The 20,877-nt window shown below is 41.3% G+C and overlaps 1 protein-coding gene across 2 annotated transcripts in view; it reads right to left on the bottom strand.

Annotated features, from left to right (window-relative positions):
- The window catches only part of mapk6 (mitogen-activated protein kinase 6), a 31,583-nt gene extending 15,979 nt beyond the window's left edge, over nucleotides 1–15,604 (bottom strand). The window contains exons 1-3 of one of the 2 annotated variants that reach the window (XM_083996836.1): nucleotides 15,363–15,604; nucleotides 7,240–8,236; nucleotides 5,202–5,519 (exon numbers count right to left, since the gene is read on the bottom strand). In XM_083996836.1, the coding sequence (XP_083852962.1) occupies nucleotides 5,202–5,519; nucleotides 7,240–7,476 (555 nt within the window). In that variant the 5' untranslated portion in view covers nucleotides 7,477–8,236; nucleotides 15,363–15,604. Of the gene's footprint in view, nucleotides 1–5,201; nucleotides 5,520–7,239; nucleotides 8,237–9,628; nucleotides 9,730–15,362 lie in introns of those variants that run through there. The other variant, XM_083996837.1, reaches the window with a different exon arrangement.
- Between the last annotated feature and the right edge of the window lie 5,273 nt (nucleotides 15,605–20,877).

Raw genomic sequence — 20,877 nt, 5'->3', positions numbered from 1 at the left:
TTCCATATTGTTGGACTTTCTCACAATCAATACGCTTTAACCTTTAACTACATCACTAAAGACCAACATCTTCACTGACTTTCTTGAAAAAAAAACTGGAAAAAAACTCACTCTTTAGCGAAAGAGTTGTAACTTCTGGATCAGTCAATCTTTATCTTTCATTCATCTAAAATACACTCGTTACACGTTTCTTCTTGCATTTAATATTATGAACTACGGTGTATTATTCATCTGTTTTAATCTTGTGTTGTAAAGATAAAATTTAATTTATCTTTACAACACTTTAGGAGGAGCAGAGCACTAATGTCACTTCTGCTAACCAGTCAATACTTTCCACATGGTCTAATCTAAACTGGGATTACTTTATATTTTTATCAAGGTTTTGTATTGCATTGTACAATGTTAAATCATGTTTGTATTTCTTATGTATAAACATGTTTCTGTACTTCACAAATGTATGCACAGTAGCTTAGAGCTGTAGTCGGAGAATGCCAATGTTTTTTCTCCTTCACGTTGTCTTGGATTCTTTATGTTATATCTTTTTGAACTTTTTAATAAATTTAATAAATTTTAATAATAATAATAATAAATTTTATTTGTAACGCGCTTTTCCAAGTGCTCAAAGACGCTTACATAAAAACACAATTTAAAATACAATGCAGTAAATTATCACAGTTAAAATACAAGAACAAGATACACAAATTTAATTTATGGATTAAAAGCCAGTTTAAAAAGGTGGGTTTTTAAAAGTGATTTGAAGGTGTGGGGGTCTGTACAGTCTCTGATGGGTTGGGGGAGTGAATTCCAGAGGGTGGGGGCGGCAACGGAGAAGGCTCTGTCCCCCCAGGTTCGGTGCTTGGTCCGGGGGGGTAGGGTCAGGAGATTTCCTGCTGAGGATCGGAGGGCACGGGGGGGGTTGTAGTGGTGAAGAAGGTCTGTGAGGTAGGTGGGGGCCAGGTTGTTAAGTGATTTGTAGGTGAGCAGGAGGATTTTGAATTGTATACGGTGTGCGATGGGGAGCCAGTGCAGTTTCTGGAGGACAGGGGTGATGTGTTCTCGGGAGCGGGTGTGGGTGAGCAGGCGGGCGGCAGAGTTCTGGATGTATTGCAGTTTATTGAGGAGTTTGGATGATGAACCGTAAAGGATGCTATTGCAGTAGTCCAGTCTGGATGTGATAAAAGCATGAATCAGGGTTTCAGCAGCAGAGTTGGTGAGTGCGGGGCGGACACGGGCAATGTTTTTGAGGTGAAAGAAGGCGGTCCTGGTGATGTGGTTGATGTGGTGGTCGAACTTAAGCTGGCTGTCGAAGATGACTCCAAGGTTCCGGATGTGTGGGGAAGGGGACAGAGTGCAGTTGTTGAAGGTGAGGCTGAAGTTTTGGGTTGTTCTGGTGCAGGATGTGGGACCGATGATGATGATGTCTGATTTGTTACTGTTGAGTTGGAGATAGTTTCTTTGCATCCATTTGTTTATTTCGGTGAGACAGTTACTGAGTGTGGAGTGGGTGGAGTTGGTGATGGCTTTGGTGGAGATGTATAGTTGGATGTCGTCAGCGTAGCAGTGAAACTGGAGTCCGTGATGGTGGATGATTTTTCCGAGGGGGAGCATGTAGAGGATGAAGAGGAGGGGACCAAGCACTGATCCCTGGGGGACGCCTTGTGACAGAGGAGCGGTGGTGGAGGTGCAGTTGTTGATACTGATGAACTGTTGTCGGTTGGAGAGGTAGGAGTGTAACCAGGAGAGTGCTGTGCCAGTGATGTGAGCTGAGGATTTCAGTCGGGAGAGCAGGATGGAGTGGTTGATTGTGTCAAAGGCTGCTGTGAGGTCGAGGAGGATGAGGATGTTGAGGTGTCCGGAGTCTGAGGAGAGGAGGAGGTCGTTGGTAATCTTGAGGAGGGCTGTTTCGGTGCTGTGTTTTGATCTGAAACCGGATTGAAAGCATTCAAAGAGATTATTGGAGGTGAGGTGGGTTCTGAGTTGAGAGGCTACAGCACGTTCCAGAATTTTTGACAGAAAGGGGAGATTGGAGATGGGGCGGAAGTTATTTGGGTTGTCAGTGTTGAGACCAGATTTCTTGATGATGGGTGTGATTGCAGCCAGTTTGAGGGTTTGAGGAACAGAACCAGAACTGAGGGAGGTGTTGATGATGTTGGTGATGAGTGGGGAGATGACAGGGAGGCAGTCCTTAATGAGTTTGGATGGGATGGGGTCCAGGGTGCAGGTGGAGGTTTTTATACCGGTCATGAGAGTTATTAACTGTGCTGGGGATATTGGAGAGAACTGTGACAGGGGCTGGATGGTGGCAGGTGGTGAGGAAGGAGGTGAGGCTGGTGGTGAGACGGGAGGGATTCCAGGGGCGTTGAGGTTACTGTAGATGGTGTCTATTTTTGTTTGAAAGTGTGAAAGGAAGGACTGGCATTTTTCTGTTGTAAACGATGAGGGGGTGTTGTCATGAGGTTTGAGGAGTGAGTTTATGGTGGAAAAAAGAGCCTTGGGGTTATTGGAGCCAGAGTGGATGAGATGAGAGTAGTAGGTGGTCCGGGCTGCGTTGAGTGCATCTTTGTATTGTTGTAGGTGGTCTGTGTAGGCAAGGAGGTGAACAGATAATCCAGTTTTATTGCAGAGTCTTTCCAGTTGGCGTTTCCGTTTGATATGTGAAATAAACAAATATATCTGTTTTTGACGACTGCCGCTGTTTTTACACAGGGGAGGTGTCTTTTCCTCTCTCCTGCACAACATTTAATTTCATTACTTTCATTGTTTTTATGTAGGCTGCTCTATAATGTGCAGATAAACTAAAGTAAGACTAAAGTAATGCTAGAGAGGGGGTGTGGTGTGATAAACTCTCTCTTTACTGGCAACCTTCAGCTTCCTCTTCCTGTTACAAACACAGATCATTGTGTCTCCACCTAAAACTTAAAACCGACTGAATGACTAACGTGAGAATATACGAAGCTGATCATGATGATGATTGGGACCGGCCCGGCGGGTATCGCTGCTGGAAATGGGGCGGTTCTGGTAAACAAGTGTGTGTCTGTGTGTGTGTGTGTGTGTTACTCTGTGTGTGTGTGTGAGTAATGTAAGATGAGGCAGGATGTGAATGAGGCTGTGCCAGTCAGAGGGATCACGTCACGTGAACCACTTCAGAGCCTCCGATGACTAATCTGAGACACGTGTAAGCATCTGACTGCTCTAAGAAGATCCAGAGAGGGAGAGAGAGGGAGGAGGGGAGAGGGGGGGGGGGGAGACTTTCCAACCTAGATTTCCCCTCACATCACACCACCACCATATGGTCTACGATGGAGTTTCCTCTTCCTTTTACAACAACAGCAATAATAGGTGAAAGACACACACACACACACACACACACTCTGGTCTTGTTGCTGTTAAACTGCTTCACCAGAATAAATAAATCGATAAATACAAAGTGTTAGAGCTGCAGCTAACAACGTTTTCATTATCGATTCATCTGTTGATTATTTAAACGATTAATCAAGTAGTTGTTTGGTCAATAAAATGTAAAAAAAAAACATCAGTGTTTCCCAAACCACAAGACGACGTCCTCAAATGTCTTGTTTTGTCCACAAACCAAAGAGAGACTCAGTTTATTGTCATAAAGGAACAAAGAAACCAGAAATATTCACATTTAAGAAGCTGGAATCAGAGAATTTGGACTTTTCTACTACTCAAACTGATTATTAGATTATCAGAATAGTTGATGATTAATTGAATAATCGATTATTGTTTGATTAATCGATTAACTGTTGCAGCTCTACAGAGTTTATGGGGAGCATTAAGATGTAGTTCAACAGTTTGGTATGTTGTTAACATCTGGCCTGGTAGAGCCTGTGTTTACAGTTCGCAGGAAACAATGAGAAACAATGAATAAAAAAGGGAAAACAGCTGTGTGTGTCTGTGTGTGTCTTCTGCATCATCATCATCATCCTCCAACAACAACAACAACCACCTCCTCTGAATCTCTATGTATTTTAAAATGCAGCACATCTACAACAGCTTTCTTTCTTTCTTTCCACCTGGGAGTGGATTATGATCTTTGAGCCACGACATCATGATCCATTTGTTTATATATTTAGACTTTAGCCTGTTATCACCTCTAATTGTATATACACACTGGAAAACACAACACAACAAAGTTCCCATGGTTGTGGTTCTACCACGACCTCACTCTCTCCTCCTGAGAAGGGAAACAGAGGCGCTACACACATCCTGTTTGTTTACTTCCTGCTGTGAAGCGGCCGTGGCGTCACTCTGGGGGGGGATCGCTTCGCTGCATTCATTACGGTGCAGTAACTAAACAACACATCGTATCACAGCAACACATCATCATCATCATCAATCATCACCATCATCATCACCGCTGTCTGTGGGCGGGAAGAGAGCGAGCAAACACACCGCCGTGTTTGCTCTTCTCAAATTGGTCCACGAGGGGATCCCCAATTTACCGGTAATCCCCAATTAAAATGTTATCACTTCTTTCTAGAATATTTAAACGTTGAGAAACGTATTCCTTTTTTTTAAAGAAATTCTACCACCTTTTCTAGATTATTTTTTGAGAATTTTAACCACTTTTTTCCAAAAAAATTCTCTACAATATTTCCAAAAATTCACGCCATTGGCCCTAATTTGAACGTACACCGACTAAAAAAAGTGACGCTCTTCAGTCTCAGAACTAATATTTCTATATGAATGAATGAATTTATATTTATTTACGTGTTGTGCACCAATTAAGGTGCCCAGCCTATAAGGTGGTATTTCTGGTGGTTGCTTCAAAGTTTTGTCCAATGGGAGTCCGTTGTGTAAAAAAGTTTGAGAACCACTGGTTTAATTAATGGACTTCTAGCAGAGTGTCCAAATTCCATACTTTTTTCCAGACTTCTCAGTAAAAAAATTCAAATAATTAGTGATATTTAAGTAAATAGATGTGCATAATATATATATAAAAAAAAAAGCATGCAACTTATCTTGTTTTCATTATTCTGAATGTGTACGCCATTATGCAACCAAATCATTTCCAAAGATTGTGGCCAAGTACAACAGCACATACAAAATAGTTAAACCCAAATAACTTCAGATAAGACCAAACCAAGATAAGATAAATAAAATAAATATATTTCCATACAATAGTTTCCATTTTCCAGACCAGCAGCAGCAGCAGCAGCAGCAGCGGCGATGGGGCTTACCTTGTGAGAGTAGTGTGGGTCCATGATGCGGGCCAGTCCGAAGTCGCCGATCTTCAGTACCAGGTCTTCAGTGTTGACGAACAGGTTGGCGGGTTTGAGGTCGCGGTGCAGCACGTTGGCGGAGTGGATGTACTTGAGGCCGCGCAGCAGCTGGTACATGAAGAGGCGAGCGTGGCCCTCGGACAGGAGGCCGCGCTCCAGCAGCTGACACAGGTCCGTCTCCATGTACTCCTGCACGATGTAGACCGAGTTCACCTCCGTCAGCGACACCACGTCCTCCGTCAGCCGCCGCCCGTTCGGTCCCAGCGTCTCAAACACCTGGAGAACAAACACAACGACATTGACATGAACTCTTGTTTCATACTCAGGAATTAAAAGATCATTAAAGGGATACACACAAAAAAAAAAAATCTGTGTCTTGCCTTACTCCCGAGTCCATGACCAGCAGATAGACACCATCCTTTCGACTGTGCGTGCAGTAACAAGGGAGATAGAGCCGTATCGCCCGTAATTAGCTTAGCTCAAACACTGGAAGTGTATGGGTAGTGTTAGCCTGCCTCCAGCTAAAGTCGCTAATTAGCTTAGCTCAAACACTGGAAGTGTATAGGTAGTGTTAGCCTGCCTCCACCTAAAGTCATCAGAGAAACTCTTCAGCAACTCTAAACGGAAACCGGCGGGCCGATCTTCGTCTCAGAGCTGACAAAACTCTCTGGTAAGGCATCTTGAGCGGTCAAATGCCGCTAACGGGACGAGATCGGTCAAAATGGAGGGTTCAAGCAAAGACGCTTTATTTTGGTTCGAGCTAGCTACATCGAGGGTAGTGTAGTCGTCCAAACTAAATTGTAAACAGCTGGTATTTAGACAAATTAAAGACACACTGCTGATCTAAACGGCTACTTTCTCGCCTAAAAATGTTTGAAATGTGGATAAAGTGATATATTTACAGAGTTTAGAGCTAAAATGAAATCAGCTTCTGACTGCTGATTTCAGCTCGGGTAGGAGGCAGGCTAACACTACCTATACACTTCCAGTGTTTGAGCTAAGCTAATTAGCGACTTTAGGTGGGAGGCAGGCTAACACTACCCATACACTTCCAGTGTTTGAGCTAAGCTAATTAGCGACTTTAGGTGGAGGCAGGCTAACACTACCTATACACTTCCAGCGTTTGAGCTGAGCTAATTAGCGGTGCGCCAGCTCTGCTCGTATCTCCCTTGTTACTGCACGCACAGTCGAAAGGATGGTGTCTATCTGCTGGTCATGGACTCGGGAGTGAGGCAAGACACACAAAAAAAATGTTGGCGTATCCCTTTAAAGATATGCAGTCTGTGGATCTAATTTATCTATGAAATAATCTCTTACAAGCTTAGAATTTAAGACAGATTTATTAGAGGACAACGCAAAAACATGTTTTTGTTTTTAATCATCAACTCAGAGTCTCTAGTTTTCACTGGAAAGTAAATCCTTAGTGGGACAGAGCTCTGGTAGCTGATGTCACCATGGGATAAATAATTTTCCAGGACAACAAGCTCTTTTTTTTTTTGAAGGAAATCTTCCCATGTGTTTTCCATGAGTGGAAAATTGGTCAAACATTTTCCAGGTTTTCCAGGAAACATGGGAACCCTGCACTAGAAACTCAGAAATGATGATGATGACTCAGAATATATTTTTAAAAAGTAGAGCTGCAATTATTAAATGAATCATCATGTTACTATTCTGATAATCTAATAATCAGTTAGAGTAGTTTTTTAGAGAAAAAAAGTCTCTGATTCATTGATTCATGATTCAAATTCTCTGGTTTCAGCTTCTTAAATGTGGAAAATTCTAGTTTCTTTGTTCCTTTATAACAATAAACTGAGTCTCTCTTTGGTTTGTGGACAAAACAAGACATTTGAGGACATTTTATTGACCAAACAACTAATCGATTAATCATTTAAATAATCGACAGATTAATTAACAATAAAAAATAATCGTTAGTTGCAGCCCCAAGACGATAAATGAATATCTAAAAGAGGTTTTTTATTATGAATGATGGTTTTACCTTGACGATGTTGTCGTGGTCGAGGCGTCGGATGATCTTGATCTCCCGCAGCGCGTGCTTGACACTCTGGGGGTCGGTCAGGATGATCTTCTTCACAGCGACGCGCTTGTCACAGTCGGTGTCGACGGCCGAGAACACCAGGCCGTTGCCGCCGTAGCCCAGCGGCTTCAGGTCCATGTAGCGCGATCCCAGGTCGAAGCCGTGGATGTTCATCAGCGACTCAAACTTCTCTGCCATGACGACTGATTTTGTTTGTTTTTTTGGGCCTGTTATTTTAGTTTTTTTACAACGAGTGCCTGCTGCTATCTCTCTACCGTTTGGTCTCTGGCCTGTTTCAAGTCCAACCTTAACACCAACAGAGGAATTTATTGGCCAATTCCTCCTCTGCTTCACAGACTGACTACCCAGTCCCCCCTGTCTAGCCCTCACCGTCAAATGCAGAGCACCGACGCAAAGTCAAACTTTCTTTCCATCTTGAATAAGGAGAGAAAATTTTTAAAAAGAAAAAAGTTGAACTGATCCAATCCGATCCGATCCTGGATGCTTGGATAATAATAACTTTAAATAAACTAACAGTACTGTGTACACTAGTGTTTATATATAGACTGCAATGGAATGGACTTGAGGCTGATTAAAAAGCAGAGAGACTATGTTAAACTATAAAAGCAAAATGTAGTTGCATCCTCACAGTGCAGATACATTCAGTGTATGACTGGTCCTGAGCAGCGTCATGTGAAATGTGCTTCAATGCACTTTTCTTTTTTATTCTTCTTTTCTTTTCTTTTTTTAAATAATAATAACAATAATAACAATAATAATAATAATAATATGTATTTATCTGTACGTTTCCTGTCAAGTCACCTGATCTGTTGAAACTGAAATGAGTCTGGCCTTTAAGTCTTCAAGAGTAAAAAATAATTTTAACCCTCAATGATCAGGTGGCTCCAGTTCGCCACAGTCGCAGTCAAAACTATCCTCCATTTTATTTGGGTATAACCTGGAAAAGACAAAGAGGGAGAAAGACAGGAGGTTAAATCAAAGTCTAACACAGTGTTATATTAGTACCAAAGACCGGTTTTGAGTCCACATCCTCAAGGTCTTGGTCTCAGTCTCATCGAGTTGGATTCTGGATGTTTTCTCCAGACCAGACCAGACACAGCTGCAGTGACATCTTTCTTTTGTTTCTTTTGTTTTTAAAACCACAGATGTTTCACTTTGGTTTTATGGTATGTAAATCAATAAGTTCCAGATCATTCAAATACCGGTAGTTGTACTAAAGTATCTGCTTGTGTAACCACATGTGAACAACTTTGGTGTCACCAGTGTCGACTACAGTGGGAGGAGACTTACCGGTAACTTAATTTACAAAACTTAACTACATTAAATATGGTTTAGATTTTACATTAAATCATATTTTCTTTTTTATCTGAGGAGGAGTAATGTAAATATCAAGAAGACACATGGTTATTATGAGGACTAGTTAGTCTGGGACTGGGGACAGTGATGGACTAGGAAATGGTCTCTCATTGTCATTGGTTTGGTCTCGTGTTAGTTGGGTCTTGCCTTCAACACTACCATCATTCAACAACAGTATATTTGTATTATATTATATATATTTACATTAACCCTAAACCTCCAGTGTTCCTCCAGGGGGAACATTAATGGAAACTAAACCCCTCCCCTGGCCGCTCACCCGGTTCCCGAGCTCGCTAGTCCGGTTTCTGAGTATCGTTAAAACTGAGATAATCCACACTACAGAACCTTGTTAGCCAAGATTAACACCCACGGGCGAGAGTTTCTGGTTTTATATATTTATACAGCCTCCTCTGGCATCAGATAAAGAAATAAAACACGCCGTTTATTCCGCGTTTCTTCCATCTGTTCCTGTGTTTTTTGGCCTTGTGGCGGAAAAAAGCCAGAAATGGAAGAAGCAGCAGCAGCGGCAGCACAACGGCTGTGACACGCTACTGACGGCCAGAGAGCCAGATCCCTCCGCCGCCGCCTGGCCGTTGTAATCTATCACACAACCGGGTGTGTGTGTGTGTGTGTAGGTGCCATCCACACACACACACACAGACACACACACACCAACCGGACCATATGTGTAACACAGCGACCAAAAATACACGGCCTGTTTTATAAATATCCACCCCGGTGCTCCGGTGAATCCCGCCGTTACAGCGCGATGGAACAAACAAAGGAGCCGTTGTTGGCGGCGTTAGCGGCGGAGGCTTCTTCTTGACTACGTGGTGTGATACGGCTCAGTTACCGCACAAAGCCGCTAAAAAAAAAAAAAAAAAAAACGACCACGAATCCACAGCGGAAAATGACACACACAAAAAATAACAACAACGATAAAAGGGTCGAAAAATGATCGGTTTTTACTCACAGTCCTTGTTCGTCGCATTAGTTTAGTTGCGGGTTCAGATCAGGAGGTTTGAGTGCGCTCTGCTCCGCGAGCTCTGCGGGTCTGTTGCAATCGCCATTGAGACTGGGCGGAGCTTAATGTGGCGACGTGACGTCACGGGGACGCCTTCAAGGACTGTCGGAAAAACCCCTTTATGTGTGGCGAGAGCCCTTCACGGACTCTCTCTGATCGATCTGTAATCTGTGATCTATAATCTGTCCCTCCTCCTTTGGCAAATCACGAGTAGCTATATACGTTTCCCAGTTTATTTTGTGATAATAACATATTATTAGTTTGTTTTTAATTGTTATTACTGTAATATCACTGATTATCAGATATTCGGCTAAGGGTTCACAGGGTTCATTAGACAGATGAGGTCAATACACGGTCCTTATTTTTTACATGGAGGTTATTGATCAGCATTTATATTATTTATTTATCACAAATTAAATCTAATTTGCATCATTTACATTGACTGACCTTTTTTTTCTTTTTTTACATGTAGTATGCTGTTTATGGTACTAGAAATATTTTACCAGTTGTTCTCTGTCTCATCTTAATTCTAATTCATTTTTATCCATTTAAATACACGTAATAATGAAATAAATAAAGGCTACATATGACCTTTTCATAGCAGATTATGTAAATAACAACCTTATGCAGCTACAACAGCAGTCAGCTGCTCCTCGTGGTTGATTATTCTTAATTGCAAATAAAACAACATTAAACATGCCTCTTTTTTATCTCTTATCTTTTCTTATCTTTGCATACAACATGACAGGGAGAACGGCTTCTCGCTCCCATGTTAAACAAATGGTTTCTCATGAAAGTGACAAATAAAACTGAATTGAATTGAATTGAACAAAGCCACAGAAGAAGCTCCTTGTCCTGCAACGTTGCACCTTCATAATATACTGTAGCTACATCCTACCCTTTCCTCTGCACCAGGAACAGCTAGGCCTATTATCAAGCACTGGGAACACCGAGCAGTCAGTGAAAGCATCAACAGTCATTCAAAACAGTTGCACATCACGTGATAGCGGTAGATTCAAAAATCCCTCTTCTATTTATTTACAGGTTTATGATTGAAATGATAACAGCATCGTTCAAATGCGTGTCAACACTTCAATTATAGGCTGAATCCGTGTGTGTGTGTCCGTGCGTGTGTGCGTGTAGAGCCGCAGCAGCAAAGTTCAGCCACTGCTGCAGAAACAGTAAAACACATTAGTCTAGGCCTAGTTTATCATTAACACCAGCCCTGTCCTCCTGATCCTGTTGGGTAAAACCAGAACTCTCTGAGGTCATTTCTTCTTCTTCCTGTCACTGATTGATATGTGTTGATTTCTGCAGGTGAGAATAAACAGAGGTGAGATGGGGAGAGAGAGAGAGGACATTGTGTCCCTGTTTTATTTATTGCCCTTATTGGGGAGAGATGGAAAAGTCCTGAACTGCACAAAACAAGGCCTGAGAACAGTTTGTTCTGCTTCCAGCTGGATTTAAAACCTCTGCGTCTTTCTGTGTGTTATTTTCCTCTAGAAGACGCAGCAGCAGCAGCAGCAGAATCCGATATCCTGCAGCCTATATGAGGACTTTCACCCATGCACGTCAATATTAAACCTATTATTTATTTATTTTTACATACGCGTTGTTTGCGTCCTCTGTTGTTTTCCAGCCTCCGTTTGTTTTTGCTCCTCCAGCTGCTGTTGTTTTTGCCTTTTGCCTTTTGATTCTGGGAATTATTAGCTAATAATGTTTTCCGGTTTTGAGTCGCAGTGAGAGAAATCCCTCCTCAGATTTCAGACAGGTCGGTCACTGCAGGCTGCTGGAGGAGGATTTAGAGAGAAAGTCCATCTGGCAGCAGCGAGATGATGCTCGACTCGGGGTGTTTCCCTCTGGCAGCGGTCAGTCCTTCCTCCTCCTCCTCTTCCTCTCAATCACGCTTCCTCTCCACGTTGCGGACAAAAACAAAAGCGCAGAGATGTAAAGGAGGAACTAGAGGCTGGTGGTGGTTTATTCTGGCTCAGCAGATTCTCTCAGACTGCTGCTGCTGCTGCTCTGATCCTCCCTCTCTCTCCCTCTCTCTCTGTGGATGCTGTGAATGGATGAGCAGCTGCAGCTCTACATCAGCAGCATCCTCCGCAGGCAGACCATGTGAGAAGCCATGTGCCCGGGAATGCAGATGCAGATGCAGCCTCTCTCTCTCATGCGACAGAGTCCAGAGAGAGAGAAACAGAAACAGAAAGAGTCTCCAGGCCTGACCGATGATGGATTCTCTGCGTTTAGATGTTAGATGTCTTCATAGTTCAGGATCAGGTGTCGATATATCATCATATCTCATTATAATATGATTTATTGGAATGTGTCTGTGCATGTTATTCTATAGTCTATATTGTATAGCCTATGTTTCTGCAGCCTATGCACACATGTAATATCTCTATATGAAAATATATATTAGAAATTAGATAATTTTCATATTAAAGGGATAGTTCAACATTTTGGCAAATTGGCCCATTGCCATAATCCCTATAGTCATAGCAGTAGGTTCGCTACCTTTAATTGTCGGTGCAAGCTGTTTTTAGAATGGTGGAGCAGAGCCGTGAGCTGCTCAGAGCTACGCTACGGAGGCTCATTATGGGATTTCTTGGTTTCCCTCATCAAACTCATCAAATACACAATCCAACAACTCCACAACGCTCTGGTGGACAAGTTGTGACCTGCACATTCACCACGCTATGAGGTAATAATGTAAAGTAAATAATGTTACGAAACTGAGCCGTTTTCAGGGTAAATACAGAGTCTGCTTGCTGAAAATCTGCACCTGAAGGCAACGCACATTAGCGGTTTTGCATGAATTTACCTGTAAAACAACTCTGTCTGGTAACGTTGTGTTATTATCTCATAGCGTGGTCATATATTCATTGTCAATATCATCAGTTCAACCTCCTCATGAGAGTCTCCAGGCCTGACGGATGGACTTTTTTTTGTTGTTTTTTTTAATTCCCTCCAGTGTTCTATGATGATACTTAAAGCAGAAGTAAGTGATATATTTGTGTTAATATAAGTCTTAAATAGTTATATCTTCCGACAGCAATCACTTACATAGAGTGTTTGGTCTGAAACACGGGTCTCTCAGTCCCTCTGCTCTGCTCTGAGTCGAGGAGAAAACATTTATCGTATCCTACAGTTTTTATCCAATGAGGAGAGAGAACGGCATGCAGGGCTGTGTGTGCAGCCAAGGGACGCTGTGAATGTGGCGACGTAGGGACGAGGACTGTTATGGTGCGTTCAAGGAAACTCGGTTTTTTCCGACCTGTGAAGTCGTACCAGTTCGATCTGGTACATAGACTGTACAAAAAGACTTACTGGTATGATTTCACGGGTCGGAAGTTACGAGTGGCCGTTATAGTGACTTTCACCGGTAAAACAGGTCGGAAAAACACGAGTGGGTTGCCTGGAACGCTACAAAGTCGTAAGTTGTGACTTGAAGCTGTAATTTATGATTTCAAGAGCCTGCCTGGAACGCAGCATTAGCCAAAACGACCGGATCACTCACTTCTGCTTTAATTGATTCCTTATTGATCGGAGGTTTGATTTCCCTCCTACAGCTGTAACTTATACTGGAAGGTCAGAGGTCAAGGTCGTCAGGTCTGACTCTGTAGATAGATAGATTTTTCTAAAATCGTCATTCACACCATGAAACACGAGGCCGGAGACGCAGCACTAGGCTGATAAAATAAATAAATAATAACTAACATACTAAAATACAAAAAAAAGTGTATATCTAAGTCAAAGTGAATAAAAAATGTATCAGATTTGTCTGGTTTAGACGAGTTAGTTGGACCTGAATCATCCTCCACCAGAAGAGACGGACAAACTTACGAGCACTGTAGCACTTTACTTGAGCTATGTACTTTATTACATTGTATGTTTTTGGTTTCGTTGTGTCTCTCTTAGCACAACTCCAACAAGAAACCCTGCTCTAGTTCTTGCATCACTGCACCTCCATCTCATCTATCCATCCCAGTTGTTTCTCACCCAATTTACATGAGCACTGTAGCACTTTATTACACTGTATTATCTTTGGTTTCGTTGTTTGGTTTCGTTGTGTTTCTCAATCCATCTTAGCACAACTCCAACAAGAAACTCTGCTCTGGTCTTTGCGTTGCTGCACCTCCATCTCATCTATCCATCCCTAACTAACAGTTCATCTCACTTAAATGTATTTAATTGCACTATTCATCCTGTATTACTGTCTATCTGTTGTTTTTGTTTAGTAGTGTCATGTTAATTGTCTCTTATTTAGTGTCATTGTCTGCTGGTTTCGTTCTATTCTTGTGCTAATTTTTGTGTTTCCTGTGTTTCCTGTTTTTATCTATGTTCCTTGTGTCCTTGTTATATATTTTAATGGCTTTTAACATCTTACCGGAGGACTATACAGTGGAAAATGAACCTCTGGTTAACACTGGCACCTTTACAGTCATGTTTATTAATGTGCACTGTCCTCTTCAAATAAATAAATAAATATATAAATAAATCATCATCATCATCGTCACACGGCCTCGGCTGCTTCAGGTTTCCTCTCTTACATCACGACAACAACCAGTTGACACCGATCTGAGCCGATCTCTCAGCTGTGTGTTAGTGTTAGTGCTTCTCTCTCTCTCTCTCTCTCTCCAGTTAAACAAACACTGTTGCAAGGTGTTTGTGGAGCGCGGCGGTCTGTGTGTGTGTTTGTGTGTCCAGTGAAGTCATTGCACATGCTGTTTACCCTCCGTTCATCATCATCATCATCATAGATAGTTGCTCTGACTCTTATTGACTCACTTACTCACTTTTCAGCTGAACTCTGTACATGCAGGTCAGCGCGACCGACTCCTCCTCCTAATCAGCTGTTCTCACTGTTTCAACTTCAACAAAGTAAATGTAAAGTGAATTGTCGGATTAATATGTTATAGCCTATACTGTAGGTCCAGGAAATGTTTTACTAAGAAACTTGTTGTGCAACTGATCCTTCCAATATTAGATTACTGTGATGTTGTGTACACTTCTTCCTCTAAACGTGTTCTAGCTCCTCTTAACAATATCATTTGAAGATTTATACTTTATTGTCCTTATAATACTCACTATTTTCCAGTCTCTTCACTTCTCTTCTCTATCTATCTCTTCTAAATGTATTTACCTTAACTATAGCGGCCTTATCTAAAACAGTATTTTGTGCAACTTACATCCAACTATCAAACCACTTATCCCTACTTTTCAGTCCCTCACAATAGGAAATTAATAGGTAGAAAAGCATTTATGTTCAAATGACTGGAACCATTTACCTGTGGGTATTAGATCATCCTCCTATCTTGAAACATCTTGCTCATGCTTTCATTAACTCTGTCGCTATATTTAATCTCATATTTGTACAAACTTTGGTTGCAATTTTGTCCAAGTGATTCTTGTATATCTGTCTTGTGTTTTTATTTTATTGTACTGTATTGTCTTGTTTCCTTTCATTGTATTGTGCTGAGTGTTGTGTCTTGATGTTATGTGTGTAAGACGCCCTCGTAAATGAGTTGTGACAACTCAAGGGGCTTATCCTACAGAAAATAGACAACTTAATTTATATAACACAGCAACGCAACAACACAAAACATGCAATGCTGCTCCTTCTGTGTGTATACCCTGCCAAAAAAAAAAAAAAAAATAATAAACAGTCATTGTCACTTACTGAGGGCGACGACATCTTCCTGCTGAGGCGGCCGCAGCAACATGGTGCAGAAGTTTAACAGTCCATCCAGGAGAAAAGAAAAGAAAAGTCCAGAGGAGATGAAGATACAAAAATAAAAATAAATCCAACAGTGAAGCGAGAGAGTGACAGGTGCAGAGAGTTTCTCCTTCTCTCTCTGTGTGTGTGTCTGTCTGTGTGTGTGTGTGCGTTGCTCCGAGCCCTCAGCGCTGTGTTATCCTACTCCATGTGCCTCTGGTTGTGAGGTGGAGCTCCATGGAAAGTTAATATAGTCCCGGCCGGAGAGAGGGGAGGAGCTTGTTCTGTGTATGGTGAGAGTCTGACACCGACACCAACACCTCCTCCTCCTCCTCCTCCTCCTCCTCCTCTCTGTCTCACTCTCTCCTTCTCTCTTTCTTCTCTCTTTATCCTCCTTCATTTCTCAGATTTGCCCTTAATAAATCATTTGTCTTCATGTTTGAGTCCCGGTCCTAAAACTAGAACAAATGTTTCTGCAGCCTCCAATGAAATGAAATGAAATGAAATGAATCAGCGTCTTGTTTCTGGGTGAGATTTGTGTAAATCCGTCCAGCTCTTTGTTTGTGATTCATGTTTTTTTTTATCAGTGTAAATCAAAAGGATTACACAACAACAACACCAGAGGATTACTGTATAAACGCCCATGCACGAAACATATTTGAATAAGGTGAGAAATAGGCTACATGTCTGTCTTCTTTAGCTATAAATAAAATCACAGCTCATGCATTTCCTCAGATCTGTTCCTCCTACAGTAAATGTGTCTGTGCACGTTATATATTCTATATTTTATATGTTTCTGCAGCCTGTGCACACATGTAATAACTCTATATGAAAATATATATTAGAAATTAGACCAATTTTCATATATTAACAGATCTGCATGACTCACATGCATGTTTACGTGTAGTCTGATAATATCGTGGGCAGATGTCACATGAATATATTTGCATAAACCAAAATGAATCTTTGTTGCTTTACTTTGATTGATTGATTCAACTTTATTGTCATAGAGAATTAACATGTGTAATTTTGTGAGGTTGCAACTTGTTTTATAAGAAAAAACTCATGTAATAGATATTTTTTAATACATTTTACTGAGTTTTATATCTTTACATCTTCCCATGAACATATGTGATTATAATATCTTTATATAAGTCATTAATTCAGTATCAATATCATCAGTTCAACCTCCGTATGGCGGCAGCAGGTTGCAGGCGTCTCGACAGACGTTGCGTGTTTGGACTGTGAGGAAATGTGTGTGTGCGTGTGTATTTGTTTGATATTCAAACCAGACGGCTGCAGGGTCTGGACGACGACGAGCATGTGTCTGTGTGTGTCTGTGTGTGTCTGTGTGTGTCTGTGTGTGTGTGTGTTATCACATCAGAGCGGACGTGTGAGGAAATGAGGGCAAAGCTGTGGGTTCACTGTTCTCTGCACTGTAAAAACCTGTCAAAATCTTTCCAAGAATATATTTATTTGTCTTATTTCTGGTCAAAATGTCTCATTTTTAATCAAAACTAATCTCTTTCCACTTAAAATAAGACCCATCACCTAAAAATTAACTTGTTTTTAGATCATTTTCACTTGTTTCAAACTAATTTTCACTTGAAATAAGTAGAAAAATCTGCCAGTGAAAGCAGGTTTTTTGTGCTTGTAATAAGAAAGAAAAACTTGCTCCACTATCAGATTTTTCTACTTATTTCAAGTGTAAATTAGTTTGAAACAAGTGAAAATGATCTAAAAACAAGTTAATTTTTAGGTGATGAGTCTTATTTTAAGTGGAAAGAGATTTAGTCCAGTCATTTTATGAGAAAAGGTTAAACAAATTGCAACAGAAGCAAACTCAACTGATTTTGTATCCTCAGCATGTCCTGAGTGAGGGGAAAAAAGCCCCGAAGAATCCCATTAGGGGAAAGTTTCAAAAAAGACCCGAACATATCCCATTTATACGCATATAAAACATTTTTTTCACATGAATAGGGTAAAATTTTTAACCTTTAGATATCTCCATGAAAATTACTGAGTTGATTACTTACATTAAGACAAACAAAAAATGTATTACAAGTTTTTTGAAATTCTTTGTTAACATGAGCAAATTTGCATAAATATGCATACATTTGCATAAATTGCACCGTTTTGACGGCACATGTATAAGTTGCTGTGGTGGTACCGGCATGAAAATTGGAGTGAGTTGACTCCATCGGTCAACCGACAAGTTGACCACTTTAAATTTCAAGATGACTGTAAAATCCCCTGATTCGCACAAACTGAAATACGCTGCTATGGCCGGGTTTTGGTTAATTTTTCAAGACAGCCACATCCTTAGTAGAGCAGGTATGACATGAGCCAACAGTGCATAATCCAATTACGTATGGCTAATTTGCGTATACAGCACCTGATCTAAACATTGGGTAGAGCAGGTGAAAATGTCTTGTTCAATCTTGTTAACATATTACAGTTAAAAAACTTAAGGAATGGAACCAATTTAGGCCCATGAGCATTAATAGAGTCGGAGCATGTCATACCTGCTCTACTAAGGATGTGTCTGTCTTGAAAAATTGCAGTCATCTTGAAATTTAAAGTGGTCAACTTGTCGGTTGACCGATGGAGTCAACTCATTCCAATTTTCATGCCGGTACCACCACAGCAAGTTCACGTATACATGTGCCGTCAAAACGGTGCAATTTATGCAAATTTATTCAGATTTATGCTAATTTGCTCATGTTAACAAAGAATTTCAAAAAACTTGTAATACATTTTTTGTTTGTCTTAATGTAAGTAATCAACTCAGTAATTTTCATGGAGATATCTAAAGGTTAAAAATGTTACCCTATTCATGTGAAAAAAATGTTTTATATGCGTATAAATGGGATATGTTTGGGTCTTTTTTTAAACTTTCCCCTAATGGGATTCTCCGGGGCTTTTTTCCCCTCACTCAGGACATGTTGAGGATACAAAATCAGTTGAGTTTGCTTCTGTTGCAATTTGTTTAACGTTGACCCCTTTTTTGGCCTAAAATTACTGGACTAATTAGTTTTGACAAGAAATGACATTTTAACTAAAAATAAGACAAATATTCTTGGTAAGATTTTGAGTTTTTGCAGTGTGTGTGTGTGTGTTCTGCTGTGTGAGAATCTCCACCATTCATGAATTTATCAGTGACACATTTAATTATTGTAGTGTGAGACAACGTTATGTAACTCTGTAGCATCACAGCATACTGTTTTCCATACAGTATCTGATGTTATATAAGAGTCTATCTCTCTGTCCCACTGGACGCCAACGCCGCTAAGGAGTTCACTGTTCCTGCACCTTCGTTAATTTTCCGTGACTTTTGGTCTCTTGAAGCAGCCGTGTTATCCATACACTATCACACACACACAGAGAGACACACACACACACACACACACACACACACACACACACACACAGAGTTCATGTCTGGTCTGCTGCTGCTGTGCAACTCAGGCATTTCACAGTGTTGTGAAAGAAAGAGGCCCATGCACCACCAGTGTTGGTTCACTGCAAAAACTCAAAATCTGACCAAGAATATTTGTCTTATTTCTAGTTAAAATGTAATTTCTAGTCAAAACAAATCTAATTATACTAAAAATAAGACTCATCAGCTTGTTTTTTTAGACACTTTTTACATTTTTCAAGCGTATTTTCACTTGAAATAAGTAGAAAAATCTGATAGTGGAGCAAGTTTTTCTTTCTTATTACAAGCACAAAAACTTGCTTTCACTGGCAGATTTTTCTACTTATTTCAATTGAAAATTAGTTTGAAACAAGTGAAAATGATCAAAAACTAGTTAATTTTTAGGTGACGAGTCTTATTTTAAGTGGAAAGAGATTAGTTTTGATTAAAATTTAGACCTTTTGACAAGAAACAAGACAAATATTCTTGGAAAGATTTTGAGTTTTTACAGTGTTGGTTGGTTGGTTGGTTGGTTGGTGACACTGTGCAGACTGAGCTTATGTAACGTACAACGGCATCTTCCTCTGGTCGGGTTCAGGTGATAACTGCAAGGACTTTCTTCACACACACACACACACACACACACACACACATAGAGATTGTCTTTGTGCGCTCTCTAACTCCTGACACCGTTTAGCTCATCTCTCTGTCTCTAAAACAAAGAGGAGGAGGAGGAGGAGGAAGAAGAAGAAGCTTCGTCGTCCCCGTATCCATTAAACCGGATGTTTCATCTGACTGCTCTCTGCTCCTGCGTCAGCACACACACACACATACGCACACACACACACTCGCCTGCTCGGAGGTAAAGACTGTAAAAACAGGACGGTTCACACACCTGCATGACAATGACGCCTGCAGCAGCAGCAGCAGCAGGACAGACGGGATCAGCTGTTCTAATGATTCACTGGGAGAGAGAGAGAGAGAGGCAGGGCTGTTGTATGACTGATTTATTCTGCATAAGACCCTGACTAATACTCATAGTAATGCTGCATTAGCGTCAAAACAAAGAAGGCTAAATAAAAAATGATAATACATACGTAGTCTAAGAAAAAAAAACTGGAAAAGTCAGGGTGTAGGGGCCCACTTTAGTATTCTTTAAGGGGGCCCAGAATTCCTAGCAACGGCCCTGGAGAGTGTTAGTGGGACAAGACTGAGTTATTACATAACAACACAGCAGAGTCGACACCACTGACCGGGAAGCTGCACTTAAAAAATCTATACAGGCCGACATACAGGACAGGAGAGGAAGGGAGGGGAGGGGAGGGGAGGGGAGAGGAGAGGAGAGGAGAGGAGAGGAGAGGAGAGGAGAGGAGAGGAGAGGAGAGGAGAGGAGAGGAGAGGAGAGGAGAGGAGAGGAGAGGAGAGGAGAGGAGAGGAGAGGAGACGAAAAAGGAAAGGAGGAGAGGAGAAAGGAGAGGAGGGGAGGGGAGGAGAGAAGGAAAGGAAAGGAAATGAGGAATGGAAAGGAAAGGAAAGGAAAGGAAAGGAAATGAAAGGACAGGACAGGACAGGAAAGGAAAGGAAAGGAAAGGAAAGGAAAGGAGGAGAGAAGATGAGAGGAGAGGGGAAAGGGAAGGAAAGGAAAGGAGGAGAGGAGAGGTGAGAAGAGAGAGGAGGGAGGGAGAAGAGGGGAGGAGAGGAGAGGAGAGGAGAGGAGAAAGGAAAGGAGGAGAGAAGACGAAAAAGGAAAGGAGGAGAGGAGGGGAGGAGAGAAGGAAAGAAAATGAGGAAAGGAAATAAGGAAAGGAGGAGAGGAGAGGAAAAGGGGAAAGTAGAGAAGGAAATGAAATAAAGAAAGGAAAGGAAAGGAAAGGAAAGGAGGAGATGAGAGAAAAGGAGAAGAGGGGTGGAGAGAAGGAAAGGAAAGGAGGAGAGAAGGAAAGGAGACAACGAGACCATCTGCCTTTGCTTTTCTGTCGCGTCTCCATCTGTGAGTGGAGCATCCTAAGACCTGCAGGGCTGCGTGTGTGTGTCCGTGTGTGTCCGTGTGTGTCCGTGTTT

The sequence above is a fragment of the Trachurus trachurus genome (assembly GCF_905171665.1).
Source record: "Trachurus trachurus genome assembly, chromosome: 3".
NCBI classification, from domain to species: domain Eukaryota; kingdom Metazoa; phylum Chordata; class Actinopteri; order Carangiformes; family Carangidae; genus Trachurus; species Trachurus trachurus.
Note: the sequence above shows the minus strand (reverse complement) of the source record. Positions and strands in the feature narration are given on the sequence as shown.